Here is a 21,428-nt window from a genome sequence, read left to right as displayed (position 1 = left end):
AGCCAACAATGCATTTCAAGGTTTTTGGGAAAGAAAGTGAAGCCAGGGAGAATGAGTCAGCGCCCCGCGAGGCAGTGTGACAGAGGCAGTGAGTGTCTCCACTTGTTGCCTATTTTGGGAAAGTGAGATTCCTTACTAAACAAAACACAGTTGAACTCGTGGTCATAGTCCCAACCTAAAGCTCCAAAGGGACAGATCAGGCTCAGACAGGCCTGCTTTCAGAACAGAGGGCCCTGCCTTAGCGGCTGGCACCACAGAGACCAGCTCAGCCGGTGAGAGACACAGTATTGATCCATCAACTCTGCCTGAACTAGCCTCTGAGCTGAAGGAGGCAGACAGAGGGATTGCAGGGAACTTCTGTCTTGCTCAACGCTTTCAAATCAAATTGTGTTTTTCTGAAGGATGGACATTCAACTTATCCACATGAAAGACAATTAAGGAAGGAAGGAAACAAACATTTATTGAACTCTTCTGTATGCCAAGCACTTTACATACATTATCTCCTTTAATTCACATAACAACTCTGAGAGGTAGGAATTATTATTGTCCCTCTCTTCAGAGAAGAGGAAACTGAAGCTCACGAAGGCCCAGGAACTTGCCTGAGCTTATATAAAAGCTCATATTTATTAAGCACTTACTGTCCACTATGTGTGGACATTAAGCGTATTTCATGCACTATCTAATTTCCTCCCCACGAAATTATGTAAAGTAGGCATTACTATTATCGCTCATGTACAGGTGAGGAAACAGAGGCACAAAGAGGTTAAGTAACTTGCCCATGGCGACACAGCAGGATACAGTGGAAACCAGATGCAAATCGAGGCAGTCTGGCACCAGAGCTGCGTACCTGTAATCACATCCCAGTGCCCTTGACCGTCCCGTCCCGTACGGGTGAGAAATGACTCCACGGCCATACTCTTTCCGTGTCAGCACACGTGCTCCTCAGGCCTCAGACTACTTCCCAGAGCATTTATAATGTCGTTGTATATAAGTCGCCTGGATGAATATGGGGCAGCTGCATTTTGAAACTGACAGGAGATAGAAAGGGAGAATCTGTTTCATGAATTCTCTCGACCCTTTCAGTGATGCCTATAAACTCGTATTAGGAAAGCAAGATGATCTGCGAAGAAGTTCCGGGGAAGGGCTGGATCATGTCAGCTCATCATGGTGATCGTAGTAGGAGCTGAGGAGAACTGGGCTCAGAGCAGTTGAGTTTAGCTTAGCTCTCAACTCTGTGAGACCATGAATAATTAATTCCCTTCCCTGTGCTGGGCCTCAGTTTCCTCATCTGTAAAATGCACCGACGTCAAAGGTTACTTTCAGCTTTAAGGTTCTATGAGTTGTTAAGAAATTATAGACATTTTCAGATGTATGGAAAGGTAGCAAATGTATAATAAACCCTCATATACTCAGACTAGCTTAATCAATTATCAACATTTGGCCAATCTCATTTTATCTATGTCCCCACCCACTTTCTCCACCTTCAATGGATTATTTTTAAGAAAATCCCAAACATCTCATCTCAACTCATCTCTATATCTCTACAAAAGATGGCTTAAAAAAAACAACCACGATGCCATCATCACGTTTAAAACTTAACAGTAATTCCTTAATGTCACCGACTATGGAACCGAGCTATTTAAAAGTTTTGTTTGATAATGTGGTGAAAGCCGAACTGAAGCTTCTGGTGTCAGTCGTAGTGTTTTCAGAACTCGTGGCCAGAGAACAATCTCGGAATTATGATGTTACGCACCGAGTTATAAAACGATCACGACACACACACACACACACACACACACACACACACACACACACACACACACATGTTTGAAGCAAGTAGTGTGCCGACAGTACCTACATTTGTGGAGCAGCCGCATGCGACATGTCACTTACTGTCCTGGGCGTTCTCAGTGTACTGCGCTCTCTCATAACCTACTTTATAAACAGGTCCTCGGTGCCAAGTAGAGTGCCGTAATGTTAGAAAGTTTGTGACTAGAGATGGCAGCTGAACCTAAGGAAAGAAAAACCGAGTGGAAAAATGTGTCCGATTTATTTTAAGCCATCAAATTAAAAATAAATTGAGATGAAATGGAGTAACCCTGCAACAGGAATGGTTTAAAGTCCCTGAGAGAGAGAGAGAGAGAGAGAGAGAGAGAGAGAGAGAGAGAGAGAGAGAAAGAGAGAAGTAAAGTGCCTTCCCTCAAAATAATGCCTTTTCTTTTTGCAGTGTGTCTCCTGCTTTATGCTCAAAAGTAAAGTGAGCCGAGTACTGTTCCCCATGAAGCCTTACCTCCGAGCCTTTGTACTGGCTGTTCCCCCTGCCCGGAATGCTCTTCCTCTCGTTCTCTCTGGCTTAACTCTTCAGGCCTTCCTCAAGCGCTTTGGCCCTAAGCTACCTCTTGCTTCCCTGAGCTTTCAGCATTTGTTGCCTGCACTGTTCATCTGTCAATCTCACCCTGTCTAGTGACATCCCCTGTATTGCTGTCTTGAACTGCTATTTAAATTCCTGCATGTTTATCTTGTTTCCTTAATGCTGGGCTCCTTGCCCAGTGCCTGCCAACCATGGGCATGATGGATTCATCCATTTGTCAAGCCTTCACTGAGTGCACCAAGCCCCGAGCTCAGGGTTCGGCATTCAGAAGTAACCAAGGCTTAGCCCCTGAGGCTTTGTGCCTAGCGAAATTTCAGGCATTCCCCAGGGCGAGAGCAGTTTCCAAGTTTATAAGCTGACTGGTGTATTGCGGGGTACTCAGGCTGCATGTAAAAGAAGTCTTTCTTCCTCCAAAGGTTTTTCAAAGGCAGGCTCAAGAAGTAGCTAACTGAAGAACACTTAGAGAGAGGGTTCTGATTATGGATTGTGAGGATTTACTCTGCCTGAATTACCTTGAAGTCATTGGAGGCCCCTTAGCAGGAGGCGAAGTTCACAGGAGGCCATTAACCATTTAGCATTCTCTAAGCACTAGGAAATGAAAATTCTACTTACTGAGGAGCAAAGAGAGGCAGACTTTGTCACAGCTAAGGCATTGCGCCTGGAGATTTAGAAAGTTACAGCCATACTGAGTGTAGAAGAAAAGCATGTAGCCAGGCAGTGCAGGCACCTGGATCCCAGCTGGCTCTCTCTTGAATGTGTTGACAGCAATTAAATCGGCAATGAGGACTTTGGCAGTGTCTCGACAGTGGCATCTCATATCAGTGTCTGCGCTCCTGATGGTCCTTGTGACTACCCTTTCCCCTTAGTGCTGACTTGGCTACTTGCCAGGAGGGAGGAGTATGTTTCTGTGGTGGGCTGGGGAGGTGGTTGTGGAAGGGTTGCTTTACTGGGTCGACCACACTGTCCTCTGGGTAGATTATTAATATGGCCTTGTATGATGCGAGGGGGTGAGGAGGAGGGGGGAGTAGGTAGAGGCCAGGCTGTAGGAAATGGGGGGGGGGGCGGGTGGAGAGAGAGAGAGAGAGAGCGAGTGAGCGAGCATGAGTGCGAGCAGGGAGAGGAGCAGAGTGAGAGTGACTGCTGGTGGGACCCTGCCAAGTGCAGAATGTTTGTCTGCAGGGCGGCCACACCTGTTCTGAGGACCAGGCCCCAGCATTCTGCATCCCCACCCCTCACTTGGCTTGGGTGCTCTTAAGAAGCCGGTTTTGTTTTCCTTAGGACTATCAGGTGGTGAGCTGCCACCCTTTCCGGAGAATCCAAACAATATGTATTTATAGAGGCTTTCTAGACCACTGGTCCTTGACTGGGGCAGGCATGGGCGGGTGCATTCTCCAGATTCACAAGCCTGGACCCTGCCTCGGATCTGCTGCGTCTGGATTCCTGGGAGCAGGCTCTGGGGCACAGGACTGGGACAGGCTTTTCGGGGAGGGGGGGGGTGCTGTGGTACAACCTTGGCTAGAGCTTCAGGCCTGCTCGGGGCCCCTTAAGCAGGGTTCCAGGGAGGCACATCTCCAGGGAGTTCACTACCCATCCAGGAGCTCATTCCATCTTTGGCTCTGATATTGTGCTTTCCACAGAACGTGCCAGATTTACGCGGGTCCCTCAGATATTGAGGTCAACCATCAGGGTTATGCTCCAGTCTAAATACCCCTGTTGTTTCTTGATTAACAGTAAGCCAATCTCTGATGGAGTCTGAGTTGGGGATGTGCTAAGAGAGAAGAGAAAAAAAAAAAAAAAAAAAACCACCTCTATCTAGTGTTAGGGTAGAGAAAAATGTGGTGGAACAGAAATACTTTCAAATACATTTACACTGTTTTTCTTCTCCTGATTACAAAAGTACTGCTTGTTCCCTATGAAAATTTGAAAACACTGAAAACCTGAAGAAAAAACAAAACCCTCTCTAATCTTGCCTACCAGATACAACCATTCTTAAAATTTTTGTGGGTGTCTCTCTCATGAACGACCACGGTGAATATTTTTGTGGGAGTCTTTCTCATTATACTACAGATTTGTAAATTTCCTTTTCTCTCACAGTAGGGAGAATATCTTTTGCATTTTATTGATATTGATCTGTACCGTCATTAGTGAAAGCTGCCAAGTGTCAATCAGTCCCTGACTTTGGGACAGTGGGACAGTCTTCAGGAACTTTGAGTTACTCTTAGCCAAAAAGGACCTGACCAAACTCTCCAGCCCGTTGCCACGGTGTGACATCCCTGCAAGGCCTGGCCCTGGTTTATGGCTACTTGTCCAGCTCGACCCCCAGGTCAGACTGGTCTTGGAGACTTTTGTGCTGGTTTGAACCTTGATCTGAAACTGTCCGAAGACTGCCGGGTCCTGCCTGGACCTCAGACAGAGCTTCTTGAGCTTGAGGTCCTATAACTTTCCTCCTTGATTGAAATTCCCTCTGGGGACCAGCTCTTCAGATTTGCCTGGACCAGACCAGTTAAAACCTATGAGGTAGCTCTGGGCTTCTGTGGGTGATGGAGGGCGTGCTGCCTCATGGCCTAGGACACCTGGGTTTCCCGTGGGACTCTGCTACTTATGAGTCAGGTTGCCTTGGGAGGGGACCAACTCTAAGCCTCAGTTTTTTCCTCTGTGAAATAGAGAAATAATTCCTCTTCAGCCTGACAATTGTAAAGATCAAATGAAATGAGGCACGTAAAAGCACTTTGTAAACCACAGTGCATCGAGCAAACCTATGTTACACTTGATAATAGACCCCTCAATAATGCCCAGTGAAATGGTGCTGACTCAGGCCTCTTGCTCTCCCAGACAGAGTGCACTCATTGGCTGCATGAGCTTTGGGGTGAAGTCCCTCCTGACTCCGGACAAGGTAGGTCCTAGGGAAGCTTCTGGGAGGGTCATCCCACCTAGGCCAGGGTTGGTACAGGTGGGGCCTTTGTCTGGAAGCCCTCAAGTGGTGTTTCCGTCTTTGAGATGGTGCTCCACTGAGACAAGTGCCATGTGGCCCGAATAACACTGTATTTGTCACCTGCGTGACCAAGGGGTCGAGCCCCCTTCTTGGTTTGATCTTGTCAGAGAGCAGTTGTTCGGCAGCCCCAAATCCTCCCAGGAAGCTCTGGGTCTGGAGTCTGCTGTTAAAGACACTGGCAGGTCCTTTGGAATGCAGAGCACTCCTGGGCCTGCCCTCAGGAGGAGGGCCGGGCGCTTCCTGTGGTCTGTTCCAGGGGTCATCATCGTCTGCCAGGCCTCGTGTTTCTGGGCCTAGCAGGTGCATAGCGGATGGACCGAGCATCCTCTGTGGACCTTTCTTTCCAGTTAGCTGGGGACTCTTTGGGGTCTAGAGGCACCATCCTTTCTACTCTGCATTACACCCGAAGGCTTTTGAGCAAGGAAGGGACATATTCTTTTTGCACATCCTTGGGGATGTCCTAGTGGCCTGCTGCATGGTTTTGCCAGGTGGCCCTGGAAGTGAAGTCTAGAGTAGGTGGCTGAGGACCTCTTATCCTGCACGTGGGTCCCAAACGTCTTGACTGCAGCCTCAGCTTTATTCCCTCCTGGGAGAAGATGTTCCCCTCTGCCGACTGCTCAGGAGCCTCAGGCTGCCCTCACTCCTTTCTGTCTACATTTGTCTGGCTCCTTCTGTATACCAGGCACAGGGCTGGGCACATAAAAGAGTCTGTGTACAGTCTAGTGGGGGCGGCAGCCATGCAAATAGACTGTTCTCTGGGGATCGGAAGCTGTGGGAGTTCGGTAGAAAGGCAGACCAGCTCTGCCAGGAGTATCAGGGAAGGCTTCCTGGAGGTTCAGGCATGGCAGTGCCCTTTGGGGCAGGGAGGCTGGAACGTCTGTCTCTGCAGAGATGCTGCTTCCAAGGGAGTCTTTCCAGTTGCTGCTTTTTGGTGGGGGATTGGTGGCTGCCTGACCTGTGCTCTCTGCCTCCTTTGAACCTATCACTTCTCTTGTGACAGGAGATCAGCGGCTGGTACTACCTTCTGGGGGAGGCCCTGGGTCGGACCAAACACCTGAAGGTGGCCAGGCGGCGACTGCGGCCCCTGAGAGGTAGGTGCACACCACCTTTGGCTTCTGCCCAGACACACTGTCCCCCTAAGGCTTCCCCCACCCCTCCCTTCCCGGGTAGTAGCATCAATCCCTGCGTTTTGTGGCACGCTTCACCCCAGACTGCAACCCAGACCGTGGGGCCAGGGACTTCTCATGAACACCTGCTAGAATGTAACCTGTAGGCAGCCTCTTGCCCACAATATCTTTATTTGGTGGGACTTCCCTTGGAGAGAGTGATAGGACTGACCCTATGTGGTTTAGCTTCCCCCACCCCTAGCTCATGGAGGGCTGGGTTTCAGGAGCTTCCTGCGTGGCCTCTTCCCAGGGTCAGTGATCTCAGGATCCCTTTTGGCCTCCTTGCTGACCTTGGGCCGCCTGCCTCTGTGGACAGTTCTGAGGCTCAGAACTTGGATTTCGTGGCCCCTCTATTCTATCCTTCCCACATGCAGTGCTGGCTCTCGAGCCCTTTGTCCGGCCCGAGCTCAGGCGTCCCCACATTCTAGGGGCCAGGAGTGACCTGGGCAGCCACATGGGCCTGGTGCCCTGGACTCGTCCTCCAGGCGATCTGTGGAAAGGACCCTTATCTGCCAGCAGAAACTTTTTGACGCTGCTCTTTCACCTTCTAGACCCGCTGCTGAGAATGCCAGGAGGTGGGGACACTGAGAATGGGGAGAAACTCAAGGTAGGTGGGACCAGCCTGGGCAGGACTCACGGGACCTGAGCGCTGCCGTGGGCTCTGACCTGCTCCAGGTTAGCTCATTGGCCCAGGAGACCCCTAAACAGGGCAGCGTTCGGTGCCCGAGACTCGCGTTTACTTGGTGCTTGGAAACTCAGCAAGTCATGCATTTGTGAGGGATTATTTTTTGTACTTTTCTAGTGTTGCTCATGCGTGGGGCAGAGGTGGGGAGAGCTAGATCCTGGACCTGGACATGGAGGAGTCTGGGTCTTCCTGACTTTCGGTCTCTTGAGGCCGAGTCCTCCCTTTCCCACGGGTCCCCTCAGATTCTTTGCTTCCCCCGGCACTGTGGTCCAATCAGCCTCTCAGGTTAGGCCCACTGGATATTAGGGAGCAGCCTCGAGTCTGAACCCGAGACCAATGGTTCTGACTCCATCAGGGCTTTGCATCTAGGGAGGAGCTTCACGTAGGGATTGGAGAATTTCCCCAAATTCATTCCATCTCTTCGCAGGACACCGTAGGTGATCCACGATTTTCTCCAGCAACTCAGAGAGGGACAAACAAACTCCCAGAGATCGAGCGGCCCCTCTGTGTCCGGCGCCGTAGTTATTGGGTTTAATCCTCACTGTCACCTCCGAGGTGGTTGTTACTTCCCAATCTCGTAGACGCGGGGGACACGGAAGGTTCAGAGATGTTAGGCCACTTTCCACGGCCGTACAGCCAGCAAGTGGCGGAGGCAGGATGTGAAGCAAGGTCTGGCCGCCCCCTTGGTGCGCTGTGCCACACCACTTCCTGATTGCGGCTCAGTCGGGAAGATACGACGGTGATATTTTACATAATAATATCTTATGTATAGTTGTATGATAATCTACGAAACACTTTCCCTTTCATTTACTCCACTCATTCCCTCACTCATTCATTCTTTAAATATTTATTGACTATCTACATGGCTCGGGCCTTGTGCTGGGTCCTGGGATACAGCTGTGAACAAATCAAAGTCCCTGCCCTCCTGGAGGGTACAGTTTAGAGCCACGTGGCCCAATGAGAGAGCCACTGGCCACCTGCGGCTATCAAATGTGGCTAGTATGACTGAGGTCCTAAACGTTTATTTAATTTTAATTAATTTAAATTTACCTTGCACGTGTGTCTAGTTGCTACTATATTGCATAGCACGGTATTAGGGTAACTTACCAGTTACTGTTTTCTGTGGCTTCATTAGGAGTTTAAACTGTCCTCTAGCATTAGCTGGGGAGCTGCAAAACCCCTCTTCCTTCTCTCTGTACTTGCAGAGCACAGAGGACAGTGAGCAGGGAGCCTAGTTGGTGATTTGTGGGAATTACAGGGAGAGCAACACCACAGGTTTCTCTGTGGCTTGGGAAATTCCTGCTTTTGCACACAGGTCCTCGGTGCAGGGGGCATTGTTGTGAGGTGCATTTGATTTTTCCTGGGCTTACCCACTTAGAGCTGTCCATAGCACTCAGCTAAGTGGCAGTGATTGTCAGAGGCTTGGTTGGGGCAGGGGGAGAGACCCCAGAGGTTACCTGTTCAACTCGCCCGTCGTGCAGATGGGGAGATGGAGGCCCAGAACCTGGGTGACCGGCCCATTGTCATGGCACCCAGAGCTGGGCTGGACCAAGGGACACTCTCTGTCCTCAAAGATGTGGGTGGGTCGGTTTCCCCAGGGGCTCCAAGGTGGGCGTAAGGGGGCCTGAGCTCACTAGCTACTGCTGTATGAGGCAGTGGACAAGAATGGGATTCTGGTTTCAGCTCCATCCTACCCTGCTGTGTGACCTAATGGCCCTAGGAGGCTGGGTCATCCTTTTTTGCCTTGTCTTTATGGACTAGATGTCATCAGATCCTAAAGCAGCCCACTAACATGAGTGAGGAAACTGACTTTTAAGTTGCTGCTGAGTGGCAGGCAGGTCCTCAGAATTCAAATGTTTCATGTTCCCTGTCATGAGGTAGGATGTCTGTGGGTACAACCCCCCAAGGAATCCTTGCATTCTTTAGGCTGAGTTAGTCCCCTGGATTTGCTATAGGGACCCTGGGATTTGCAGGGGGAGGCGGTGTTGTTATGGAGTGGGCTGTGTTTTCTGCCGGGTTCTCCTCTGGCCAGGGGTGTTTGTGAGAACATTGGAATCACAAAGTGGCCCGTGGCGGAGAATGCAGCCAGAACAAAGGCGCCCTCTCCCCGCAGGGCCCGGGGAATACTAACTAGTTGACAAGAATTTTAATATAAAACTCTCCCTCTTCCTTGTCATTCTGAGGTTTCAGGAAGCCTTCGGGCTTATCGTGCAGAGGCACACAGCACAGACAGGGCTTGGGGAGGTGAGAGGTGATTTCCTGCCATTCTTCTGCGGGGCGGGCTTCCCAGGGCGGTCATGCCAGGCTGACGGGGCGCAGTGCGGGCTCCCACTGCTGGGGGGGAGAGCTGGGTTTTCATGGGGCGGCAGCCGAGGCAGGACCCGCAGCCATGAACCGCTTCAATGGGCTCTGCAAGGTGTGCTCGGAGCGACGCTACCGCCAGGTGGGTGCTTGGCCCCTTGGGGGGCTGCGTGGGGTTATCGTTGGAGGTCAGGGTTGGGAGTTCACCCTAGCGGGACTTCTCTCCCCGCAAGGCCTTCTTTGCCCCGTCCTGCTCCTTACTGGCTCATTTTGATCCAGGCGGAGTATAGAAGCAGGAGCTGGACCAGAGGTCCAGCCTTTATCCACCACCTCTCTCTAGGGGCAGACGAGGCCCAATTCTGTGTTGCCCTAGCCACTGGCTGGGTATTGTCACAGTGAGACTATCTGTCTATTTTCTGTGATTTTTATTTTGGGGGAGTGTGTGTTAAAAAAGCATCCCAAGGCTGAGAATGGACATGGCTAGTTTGCAAAGCAGCTAGGTTTTCTGTTTATTTTTGCTAACTTTGTATTTTTTGCTAACTTTCCCTACTTCTGATGGGATGGCAGTACCTGTCCTGCATTGTGTGTGTGATTGCGTGAGCGTTTCTGCCTGCTTTGGTGTGTGCTTATATGTGAGACAGGACGTTTCTATGTATATGTACACAGATGTGATTTTCCGTGTACGTGATCGCACATGGATATGCACACACGATTTTTTTTTCTCCCCAGTCGTGCCTTGCTGCAGATCCAGAGTCCTCTGGCTGTGGAGCCCAGTTTCACTGAGAGGGTCTGGCCGCTCGGCCTCCAGTCTTAGGATGTGGGGCAGAGTGGGAGTGATGAGCCGTTAGCCTCTGAGCTTCTTCGGGAACTATGATAGACATTTTTTCCTTATAAAAATAGGCATGGGGTCAGGGAGGACAAAAGCAAGGGATGTCTAGATTCGGGGAATGGAAGAGAGCTCAGGAATGGTTCTGATTTCATTCTTATAGAAAAATCCCTCTGTATGTTTTGATGATGAGACCAGAAACTGTCCTGACTCCTTCGGACAGGCATCCCACGGAGGTGCCCAGAGGGGCCTCCTGCGCTCCGGCCCCACAGCTATGGGATCCACATATTCTCCCTTTCGTTCTTCCCAGCTCTCAGCTCCCCTGCATGGCCCAGCCCTGCACAGCCCCACCCTGCCCCCCGCCCCCACCCTCATGCAGCCAGGCAGAGCAGCTCCTGCCACACCAACATCTGGGTGGCAGAGTGGTGAGGCCGAGAGGGCACTGAATGCGAGGTTCATAAGTCCTTGGTCACCTTGGGACTATGGGCCAGAAGATAGGGTCACACTTCAGTGTGAGTGAGGCCAGTCATGAGTGTAGGCTGGGCTTGGGGCTCTGCGACTCAAGTTCAAGGTAGATCCTACACTAGTAACCAGTGCAGGGGTGAGAGCACCAGCTTTTTGTCGGACTTGAGCCCTGCTCTTCTTTATCTGTGGCTCTTCTGCTCGTCCCTTTACCTCCCTGAGCCTCAGTCTCCCTGTCAGGGGAATAGGGCTGATAATGTCCAATGACGATGCCGGGAGGGTAAATGGAATGGCGTATATGCAGTGCTTGGTTCGGCGCCTGGGGTGTACCTGTGGGAGGGGTTCAATAAATGGTGGCAGTTGGAGATGGAAGTCTAGGCATGACAGAGGACCAGAAACCACAACGGAAGGCGTAAGTGAGGTGCCGGCATGGGCGAGATCTGAGAGCACTGGCAGTTGCTGCCCCGGACAGGAAAGAGCAAGAACCACCCCCAGGAAGGATAGCCTCTGCCAGGAGCCCTCAAGGTCCAGGACTCAGGGCAGGGCTCTCCTTACCTCCTGACCCTGAGACCTGAGGTCAGAGAGGAGGGCCGAGAGCTGGAGGTGGCCACTTACTTTCTCAGGCCTCAGTTTCTTTCTCTGCAAAATGGACGTACTAAACAAACCCTGCATTCGGCTCAGGGCTGCAGGGATGATCAGGTTCTTTGGACACTTACTTAAATGTGGCCTTTGCTCATGATGTAATTCTGCTTTTTTCACGTGGTCCCACCCCATCACACGGAGCCAGGAGAGGAGCTTGCTTCCTGATACAATCTCCTCTTCCCTCCCTTGCCCACCCCCCCAGCTGGTTTGGACTGTTGTCCGGCTGGCTCCTCATAGGTTGGTGCCCAGGAAGGCAGAGGGAGCACCAGGCCACAGTTTCACCTGGGTGAGGGGACCAGGGCGTGGGTGCGGGAGGCTGTTTAGCTGGAGCACATGCCTTTTCTTCGTATTCGACTGTGGGGCCAGTCCCCAAACTGTTAACATGGAGCCCACGGGTGCCGGGAACTGTTTCCAGAGCAGGCGTGTGGGCCAGAGGGGCTGTGGTCCTTGTGGGGTAGGACTGGAGAAGTGCTGGTAAGACTTTGGAATCCCAGTGTCTGCTCGGATGGAGGGTGGGTCACCAGGCCCCTAAAATCCCTGCTGGTCTTATGGAGTAGACGGGGCTCCTGACAGCTTCCCTCGGCCTCAGCCTGGGCTTTCCGCACTCACTCCAGAGTTTGTTTTTCTTTCTTTCTTTTCATTATTTTCTCTTCCTGTCTTAGCTACGTGTTTTCCCAGAATTCTTATGGGAATGGGGTATTTTCCTGCCCCCTCCCCCTTCCCCTTGTCTGTTAGATTTCCTGTTTTACAAACTCGCTTTGAATCCAGGCCCAGGGCTGGTGGGAAGCAGAGCCTCAGGGGCCTCCCGGCAGCTTCCACAGGCCTTGATCGCCCTGGGCCCCCTGGCCCTCCCCTTCCTCACACCCGCCTGGCCTTTGGAACAGCTGGCAGGCGAGTGCCAGGCACCCAGCCTTGAAGAAACAACTGTGAATGAAGGAGACAGGATCTCTTGACAAGGCTGCTGGCCCTTGACCTTTCTTCAGGATTGCTGCACTGGCTTCTTTCTTAGTCTACCTGGGATGCCTTCCCTGTGCCTCACCAGGGCCCACTTCACAGCCACTTCCAGGGGAGTCTCTTGGGACTCCACTAAACCTCTTTTCTGATTTTCGCTCCCTTCGGTCTGTTGCTCTCATACACCTGCTCCTAGCAGCCTGGAATTGCTCTTTGGGTGGGCAGAGCTGGGTCTCTGTACCCCGCCCAAAGCCTAATTAAGGGTACATAGAAAGGGAGCATAGCAAGGCTGAACCGAACTGGGCCAGCGGGCTGCACTGCACCCTGCAGCTCCCTGCTGCCGGTGCGATGCTCCTGGGCTGTCCTCATGAACTTAGCACTTGCCGAGTTCCTGCCCTGCTCGAAACCAAGCGCAAAGGACTGATCCTAACACTGTCCTCGTGTTTTGCTCTAATGCTTGTCATGTCTTTCTTTGCTTTGGAGAGATCCGTGTACCCTCCTGTCCCTCTGGGAGGCAGAGACCGAGGCCTCATGTTTTGGTACTTCAGCAGAGTCTAGCATGAATAGGAGCTTCATAATTGACTGTCGCTTTGTAAAGAGCATCCAGACGGCAGATCCCTTTCAGGGGATTTCTGAAAGGGGTTGTGGAGTTGCCATACATGTGGACCTCTGCAGGCACAGTGAGGTCAGCGGCAAAGCTCAGGGTCAGTGTTCTCACTGCCCTTCTAGCTGGCAGCCTTCGCTGGATGCCTTGTGGACTGCCCTGAGCACCCTCGCTCTCGTTCCCTGACCTTTGGTTTGAGGTTGTGAGTGCGTGCGTGCGTGCGTGCGTGCGCCCGTGTCTTCTTTTCTCTGTTCTCTGGGAGAGCGGCGACCAAGTTGGCTTCATCTCTGAGTTCTGTGACCCTTGGGGGGGAAGAGGAAGGGACAGAGCAGGCAGTGGATCACGGGCAGAGTGGCTACGTGCAGGTCCAGTAAGCCCGTTGGCAAAGGACTGCATGTCAGCCTGGGCTGAGGAAGGTGAGGTTTTGCCCTTCCAAGACTCTGTGAGTCCTGGCCTCCCACACTGGCCAGGGTTTGCCTCCTGAGCTCCCAGCCTTCCTGCTTGGCCCACAACCCAGTGCTCAAGATGCCCAGGCCGAGATAGGGATGGCGAGGGGCTGGCCGGACTCCTTTTTGGCATAGTTCCCTTGGAAAGGAGGGTGGCTCTGGGGTGGGGCCTGTGAGCTTCTAGACCTTGGAGCAGCTTCTAGGAGTAACTGGGTTGGGCTGTGTCCTAGATCACCATCCCGAGGGGGAAGGACGGCTTTGGCTTCACCATCTGCTGCGATTCTCCGGTCCGAGTCCAGGCTGTGGATTCCGGTGAGTGTCTCGGGCAATGCCAGCCCTGCTCGCCTGCCATGCACCTGGGCTCTGCAGACCCGACCTTAGAACTGGAAGGGGTGCCCCACACTGGAGCAAAGTGTCTCCTCATTTTTCAAAATGAAAAGAATAATATTTTTAAGTAACTACAGATAAAACTGAGGCTTATGAAAATATACCCATTCTTTTTTTTTTTTTATTGTTTTTATCAAAACGAAAATAGATTTTTATATTTTGTTTCCCAAGCATTTCAAACAGGAACTAAACCTATATTTTCAATAACGGCTGCATGGGAAAATGAGTCATTTCTGAACTCCGGAGTCAGTATTTTATCCTATTCTAAGACTGATTAAAACTTAAAAATAGGCATTCCTTCCCCATTTTTCACAAAGAAAAGACTTCTCCTAATCATAGAGTGAACATCTTCAGAGGAGAAGCCAGGGCCCAGTGATCTGGGTAACCCCCAGTGCCCGCCCGAGAGTGAGGCATGAGGTCGGTGCTCAATGAATGGTGTTGAAGGAATGAATGAAATGTGCGAGCCTGCTGACAAGGGAGGGTTCTTAGTGAGGTGGGAGCCCCGGGGGGTGGGGGCACGGGGCTGGCTGGAAGGGTGGACAGCAGAGAGGTAGGAGCAGGTAGGGAGGAGATGAGGGTAAAGGGTGTGTTCCTTCAAGGCCCCTGAGAACCACCAAGGTCAGCCCCTCAGTTCACAGATGAAGAAACAGACAGAGGCAGTCCTCGTTTGAGGTCGCTGGAGAAACAAAGTATCCCAGGTCCTCTAAGTGGGTTGTGGGCTTCAGGAGCCTCTGAGTGGCTTTTTCTTTTGATCCCTACAGGGGGCCCGGCAGAGCGGGCAGGGCTGCAGCAGCTGGACACGGTGCTACAGTTGAATGAGAGGCCTGTGGAGCATTGGAAATGCGTAGAGCTGGCCCATGAGATTCGGTGAGACGGGCAGGGGGCAGCCCGGGGCCTCAGGGTGGTGGCACACCTTTCTTCCCCAACCTTGGGCACGGGGCCTTACCCTTTCCTCCTTTGTCTAGCTGTTAGCAATTCACTTCACACCTCAGGGAATCAGTTTCTTGGCCTGAAAATGGAAGGTTCAGGCTCAGAGCAATTGTGGATCCCAGAGCCAATAGCAGGAAGAAGCTCTCAAACAGACCCCCGTGGTTCCCAATGGGACTCCAGGGGGTGCCTTTCCACTTTAGTACTTATTTAGCTAATTATTGCTGATACCTCAGAGCTAAGCCCATTGTTTTTAAAAGATGTGTAGATGTTGCAGCTGTTTCAATTGCACGATTAAAAAGTTACTCTTTAAAATGTTGAGGTTCTCTAAATGTTGACCTACTGGGGTAGAACCCTCATGGCCCATTGTAGGGGTTGCGTGTAGGTGGTTTGTTTACTCCTCTTTGCTTATACTTTGCTCACGGCGGACGGTCACTAGTTGAATTTGATACTCCTTGTTTACCCTGGCTTTGGTCTCAGCATCTTTCTCAGTCTCTGCCAGTCAGAGTGACTTAAGGGATCCCCGCGCTGTCTCTGCCTTACGTGGCCTCTATCCCCCTTCTGCCCTGACATTACTACTCTTCACTACTCTTCTTCTCTTCCCCTGAAGGCCCCTACCCTGGCTGATTTCCCGGTCTCCCCCAGACTCAATTTCTTTATGTAACTCCCTCCCCCCACCAACTTCCAGGAGCTGCCCCAGTGAGATCATCCTGCTCGTGTGGCGCATGGTCCCCCAGGTCAAGCCGGGGCCAGATGGCGGGGTCCTGAGGCGGGCCTCTTGCAAGTCCACCCATGACCTCCAGTCGCCCCCTAACAAGCGGGAGAAGAACTGCACCCATGGGGCCCAGGCACGGCCTGAGCAGCGCCACAGCTGCCACCTGGTATGTGACAGCTCCGATGGGCTGCTGCTCGGCGGCTGGGAGCGCTACACCGAGGTGGCCAAGCGCGGGGGCCAGCACACCTTGCCTGCGCTGTCCCGTGCCACTGCCCCCACCGACCCCAACTACATCATCCTGGCCCCGCTGAACCCTGGGAGCCAGGTATGGACAGCTGGTTTGGAGAAGGCGCAGGGCATTGGGCCCTGTGTGAGGCCAGGAAAAGACTTGAGGCGAGGCGCCTAAGAGGGGCTGGGAGCGTCGACCTAGGAGGCAGGGTGTGTGTTAGCTCTGCTGCCGCAAGGCTGTTCTGGGTAAAGAGAGCAGGTGGGTCTTCGTGGTCTCAGGGCATAGGTGTTTAGGACCAGGGGATGTCACAGAGGGGAGATGGCACCTCAAAAGAAGGAAAAGCTTTGTGCCAGTCTGCACTTTTCCCCAGTGGAGTGGGTTGCTCTGCGTGGTAGGTGGGGAGCCCCCTGTCACAGGGGTGTGAGAGCAGACGCTGAATGATGGCCTGGTGGGGTGCATGCCCCAAAACATTAGTCCCACGAGATACTCTGGGAATAAAGTGTTCTGAGGTCAAATAAGTTTGAGAAATATCCCATACTCTTCCTTTTCTGGAGAGTCGCCATGCAAATTAGCCTCTTTGAGGCTCTGAGGACATCCTGTAGTGAAGAGAGTGGTTTAACGCTGTTTAACTCAGCATTTCCCAGACTCCCCTGCTGGTGCTCCCTTTGTGGCAGGGTTGTTAGCGTCCCGCAGTGCCAGTGTTCCATGGAATGCACTTTGGAACAAACTGCCATCAAGGAAGTCGGGAACTTGGCCAAGGGATGACAGCGAAAGCCTTGTTCGACTCTAGTGTTCTGGAGGATTCTGGGCTCTGCGTTCCCTCTGAGCCCCCTCTCAGCGTGTAGCATGACTGCTGTTTTTCCCGCATTACCTGAGGTGTTCCCTTCTCATCCCCAGGCTGGGGGTGAGCAGCCTGTCTAGTTGACCTGCCCCGTTCCCGGGGCTGAGGTGGTTCTCCTGTCTTTCCCCTGCAGCTGCTGCGGCCTGTGTACCAGGAGGATGCCATCCCTGAAGGTGAGTCTATCTTCTGCTGTGCCCTCCCAAAGCGCAAGCGCTGGAGAGACTGTGAGGTCAGCTGGGAGGTCAGAGACAGCCTCCTCCTCGGAGGTCGGAGGCCCTCTCAACAGAGGCAAGATACCCTTGCTGGTTGACGTAGACTCTGTTTCCTTTGGTACATTTTCTCCCTCACTGAACTAGTGTCTTTCTTCCTTGGAGTCTGCCTACGAAGGAAGAGAGATCTTAACCAGAGCAATCGCAGACATGGTGATTAGGACTCAGGCTTTCAGTTGAGATTTATCCAATTTTACTGAGCAACCAATATATATTAGGCGCTGTGGGCAACACGATCAGGCCTCCATAGAAGGGAGGCATGGAGTTTGGAGCTGGGAGATCTCAAGTTGGAGTTCTAACCGTGTGACTTTGATCAACTCGTGTCCCCTCACTGGGCCTCGGTTTCTTCGTCTATAAAATGGGGCTGATAATTCTCATCTCAGAGGGCCGTGGGAGGATGAAATGGGGCAGTGGTTGTGAGGAGTGGCCTGTATCCCGAGGGTAGTTGCCTTTGAAGCGCATGGATGTCTCTGCTGTTTGAGTGATTCTTCTTTGGCCTTCAAATCCCGGCCCTGTCTTTTAAGGGGCAGGGGAAAAAAGCCGGACTCGGATCAATTCCTTCTCTCAGGAAGCCCGAGATATCAGTCCTAATGCTGGAGTGGGCCGGGCATTCTGTTAGTCCCCCTCTGTGCCTGCGGGAGACCTCTGACACAAGGACCTAGAAAGCCGAGACCAGCCCTGCCAGGTGGTCTGTGATGCCTACCTGGAGTGTGCCTGAGCCCTTCTCCTAGTGCCAGCGGAATTCCCTTGGACCTCCTTCCTTGAGAGTGGCCTTCTCCCAGCCACTTGTACCTGCTTCTGTGCTCTCCCCCTCTAACGGTACTGTGAAGATGATGTTTGCTTAGAGTGGGTACTTGAAGGAATGCGTGTGCCTTTTTGGGAGAAACGGGCTCTTATCAGGCTCAGTGCTGCTGATGGGAAAAATCTTCATTCTCTCCAGGCTGAAGCATTTGGGTGTTGGGGCCTCTTCTGTCAGAAACGAATCTGTGTTCCTTGTGGAGAGGAGTCTGATAGTGATTCAACCCTGACTTTTTTTTAAAAAAAGCTTTTAGCCGGTGCATTAGGTTCAAGTGGAGATGCCACTACTGAATGGTGATTTCATTAAGAGCAGGGCCTGGGTCGGCTCTGTGTGTCCAATGCCGGATGCGTGACAGAAGACAGAATATACCCAGTAGAATTTCTGTTACTCAGATGACTGAAGGAGAATGATTCTGGTTGCCTCTAAGGGTTTGCAGCCTGGTCACTGAGTAAGGGGGCGGGAGAGGTGTGTCACCTGTGGTGGGCCAGTGGTTGACAATTGGTTCCCTCTCAACCCGAGAGATGACTCTGAGTCTCCCTGCCATCCTCCTGACCTGTGTCCACATTTTGCTTCCCCTCTGAGAACACAGCACTTAGTGACCCAAGAAGGGCACAGTCATTTAAGCCGTGGGGCGTAGGACGAGAAAGGTAATGATGATGATGTTAATGACGACGATAACTATTTGAATGCATTATATGAAGAACTTGACCTTCCTTCATAATAACGGTCTTTTCGGTATCCAAGAACATCTGTGTTCTTTACCAGGGATCAACTCTTCATAGCTCCCAGTCTTGGGGTCCAGAGGAAGGGGTGGATTTCAGGGCACCAAGCTTCATTTAGACGCACTCGGGGTTCTCCCGAGGCTAGGCTGCCACCAGGGTGCTGACTTCTTTCCCCCTCTCTGGCTGGGCTTCCTGGCCTTCTTTCAGGAGGGAGTTTTGAGCCATCCTGAGTCGAAGGGGGTCTGGTGCTCTTCCGGGGCCTGAGGCGCCTGCCTGCCTGTGGTTGACATGTTTTCCAGGGCCACTGGTGCACTTGGCATTGTCCTGTGCCCTGTGAAGGTGGCCTGGGCCTCAGATTTGCCTCTGCCGGGGCAGGATGGCTGCCAAGATTTGCCTCGGAAGCCGGAGCAAAGCCAAGTAATTACTGTGTTTGGTCAGTGAAGCAGGTGTTAGAGCAAAGAGGAGTGACGTGGAGTTTGGGAGCGGAGATGATAAGAGGTCGCAGGTGGGAAATCAAGGAGTTTGCCGTCACGGAGCTCAGTAGCTGGGTGCAACCTGGACTGTTTTAAAGAAAATACTTAAAAAAAAAAATCAGTTTTGGAGATCCATGTCCACTAGCCAGCCACACATTATTTAGGAGTGTGTAGAGATGGGGCCCATGGGCATGACGGCCATGTAGGTTGGGCCGATCCCACCTTGTACCATTTACTGGCCAAATAATCTTAGGCAAGTCACCCAACTACCCCAGGCCTAAACTGTCTTGTCTATAAAATGAGGCTGAGCAGATCTTTCCCACCCGAAGGCAGAGGTGTACATCAAGTTGCTTATTCATCGCTCTTCAGGCCCAAGGTGAAGATTCGGTGACAGCCGTGTACAGCTAGGCTAGGGAAGGAAAGAAATGGATTCTTTTAAAAGTCTGAGACTAGGGGGCACAGGGCCCCGATTTTGGCATAAGCAAACAGTTCCCTTCTTTAATTTTGGTCTGTTTTGCCGTAGTCGCCTGCTCGTTGGTCCTCTGTGGTTTTGCCGTCTCTGGTCTAGGCTTGGCTGCGTGAAAGTAGACTGCCTGGTTGCAGACTCACAGTATGGTCTGAGGCTCAGCAGCTTTGTCCTAAACCCGGCCCTGATGGCTGGATTATTCGTCGGCTTGGGGTTTGTAGTAGTCCCTCGTGCACTCCCACTCTGGTGTCATTCGCCAAGCCCTTTCCCGTTGGGTCCCTTGTGTGTGCCCCCCACACACCAGCCCTGGGACAGGCAAGGCAGCGTTTTGTCTACTCTACACTTTGCAGTGGAGAAAACTGGCTCCGAGGGGGAAGGAACGTGTTCGGGGTTGCACGACCAGTCTTTGGGGAAGCCTGTGCTCAAGTCCAGGTGTCTTGTTCAACTCGAATCCTGAGAGACCCAGGATGGGTTCTTTCAGCAAGGGGCCAGGGCCTGGCAGCACGGAACCCCCTGGGGCATATGTCATGGCCAGATCAGACCATGAGCTGTGTAACTACATCCATGGATCTGTCCACCCTCCCCCTGCCCCTGGCCTGGGTTCATGCTCTTTCTACTTTTCTCGAAGCACCTCCCCGAAGAGGCAGGAAGTGGTTTAAATGATTATGGTTTGAGTGCTGCCCCAAGATACAGCTGGGATCCGTGGTCACTTGTGTGTGTGTGTGTGTGTTGGGGGGGGGGGGGAGTCAACTTGTTTTTCTCACCCTGCTCGGTGAGAAGGGGGACAAGGTGGGTGGAGGAAACTGGTGTGAAACCTTCTGAGTTGAGTTTTTCCTCTGAGGTTGTGGACCTCGCGTTGGTGGGGAGCTTCCCCCAAATGTAGCTGGGGTCAGGCCACATGTTTACCTCCTGGCTGCAAGGACAGGGGGTGGTGGAAAGATGCCTGGGCTCCGTGACATGGGCTGGGCATGCAGGTGAGGGATGGCTAGTTAGTCAGCTGCCCACCTGGCAGCAGGAACCCTTGGAGAAGCCAGGAGTGGGTAGAGCCTGAATGCTGCAGAGTATGACTCCTACCTGCTTGTGTCCAAGAATCTCTGACTTTTGAGCTGTTCTCTGTTTTGCTTCTCTGCCCATTGGACTCTATTGACAAAGAACTGCAGGACGCCACTGTTCAGTGTGGGGGTGTGTCTGTCTGTATCCTCTTAAAGAGGAACCCCCTGCATCCTTTCTGCTCTCCTCCCTGGGGGTGTCTCCCACACTCTGCTTTCTTTCCTTTTTCTGATTAGAATATTTTGTGAGTTGGTGGCCAAGCCAGGAGGAACTCCTGGCTGTGATAAAACCTGGAATCCCCAGACGCCCTGAGACACATGATCGACTTGCTTTTCCAAGTGGAGGAATTACAACAAGCACCACGATAAGTTAGCAGCTGACTTTTATTGTGCACTTATAGGTCCCAGGTCCTGTGCTTAGAGCATCTCATTTAATCCTCACGGCAACCCAGTGAGCTTGAAACTGTTATTACGGTTGAGGAAACCAAGACTCAGAGGAGGGAAGTGAGTTGCTGGAGGTCACCAAGCGAGTGAGCAGAGCAGTGGGATTTGGGCACAGCCGTCTGGCTTCTGGCTGGTGCTCTTTCCTGAGAAAGGGAGTAGCAGGAGCCGATCCTTGTTCTAGACTGACTTCAGTGAGTCAGGTCGCTCCAGCTCCTTTGGCTGATGGAGGGAGAACCCTGATACATCCCGAGGAAGCCCACTGTCTCTGCTACCACTGCAGAGACCTGGTTTCCAGTCCTTTTGTCCATGGGGCCCAGGAGGAGATGGGATGGGAGAGCTGTGCTAGGTGCGTGCAGGGAATGGTGGGGACGGGGTGAAGGGGAGACCACGTGCTCTGCCACCTGGGCAGTTGCTGCTCTGTCCCAACTGATTGTCCTTGGTGGAACTGTGGTCCTGGTGAGGTCAGATTTACTGATTTTTAAAAGTATGAGACCAAACTGATACGTCCGATTTGGGCCCTGGGTCACCAGGTGTGGACTGTAGTCTCCATCACAGACGGTCGCTCCCAGCTCCGTCCAAGCCTTGGGGTTGTTTACTCATGTGTCAGTATCTCTCACGGATTGTGAGAGAACTCTTTGAGGCCTGAGAGCCTTCTGAGGCC

General features: G+C 52.3%; 1 protein-coding gene across 6 annotated transcripts in view; it reads left to right on the top strand.

The window, feature by feature from the left end:
• RGS3 (regulator of G protein signaling 3) overlaps positions 1-21,428 on the top strand; it is a 115,002-nt gene that overhangs the window by 19,503 nt on the left and 74,071 nt on the right. For 4 of the 6 annotated variants that reach the window (XM_016126269.2, XM_036238751.1, XM_036238752.1 and 1 more), the window contains 7 exons: positions 5,204-5,264; positions 6,364-6,454; positions 7,081-7,136; positions 13,677-13,758; positions 14,595-14,700; positions 15,449-15,800; positions 16,679-16,718. In XM_016126269.2, coding sequence (XP_015981755.2) covers positions 5,204-5,264; positions 6,364-6,454; positions 7,081-7,136; positions 13,677-13,758; positions 14,595-14,700; positions 15,449-15,800; positions 16,679-16,718 — 788 coding nt within the window. Of the gene's footprint in view, positions 1-5,203; positions 5,265-6,363; positions 6,455-7,080; positions 7,137-7,179; positions 9,658-13,676; positions 13,759-14,594; positions 14,701-15,448; positions 15,801-16,678; positions 16,719-21,428 lie in introns of those variants that run through there. The other 2 variants (XM_036238756.1, XM_016126270.2) reach the window with 2 other exon arrangements.

This window comes from Rousettus aegyptiacus, unplaced genomic scaffold (genome assembly GCF_014176215.1).
Source record: "Rousettus aegyptiacus isolate mRouAeg1 unplaced genomic scaffold, mRouAeg1.p scaffold_m13_p_3, whole genome shotgun sequence".
NCBI classification, from domain to species: domain Eukaryota; kingdom Metazoa; phylum Chordata; class Mammalia; order Chiroptera; family Pteropodidae; genus Rousettus; species Rousettus aegyptiacus.
The sequence above is the reverse complement of the archived record's forward strand: the minus strand, read 5'-3'. Positions and strand labels throughout refer to the sequence as shown.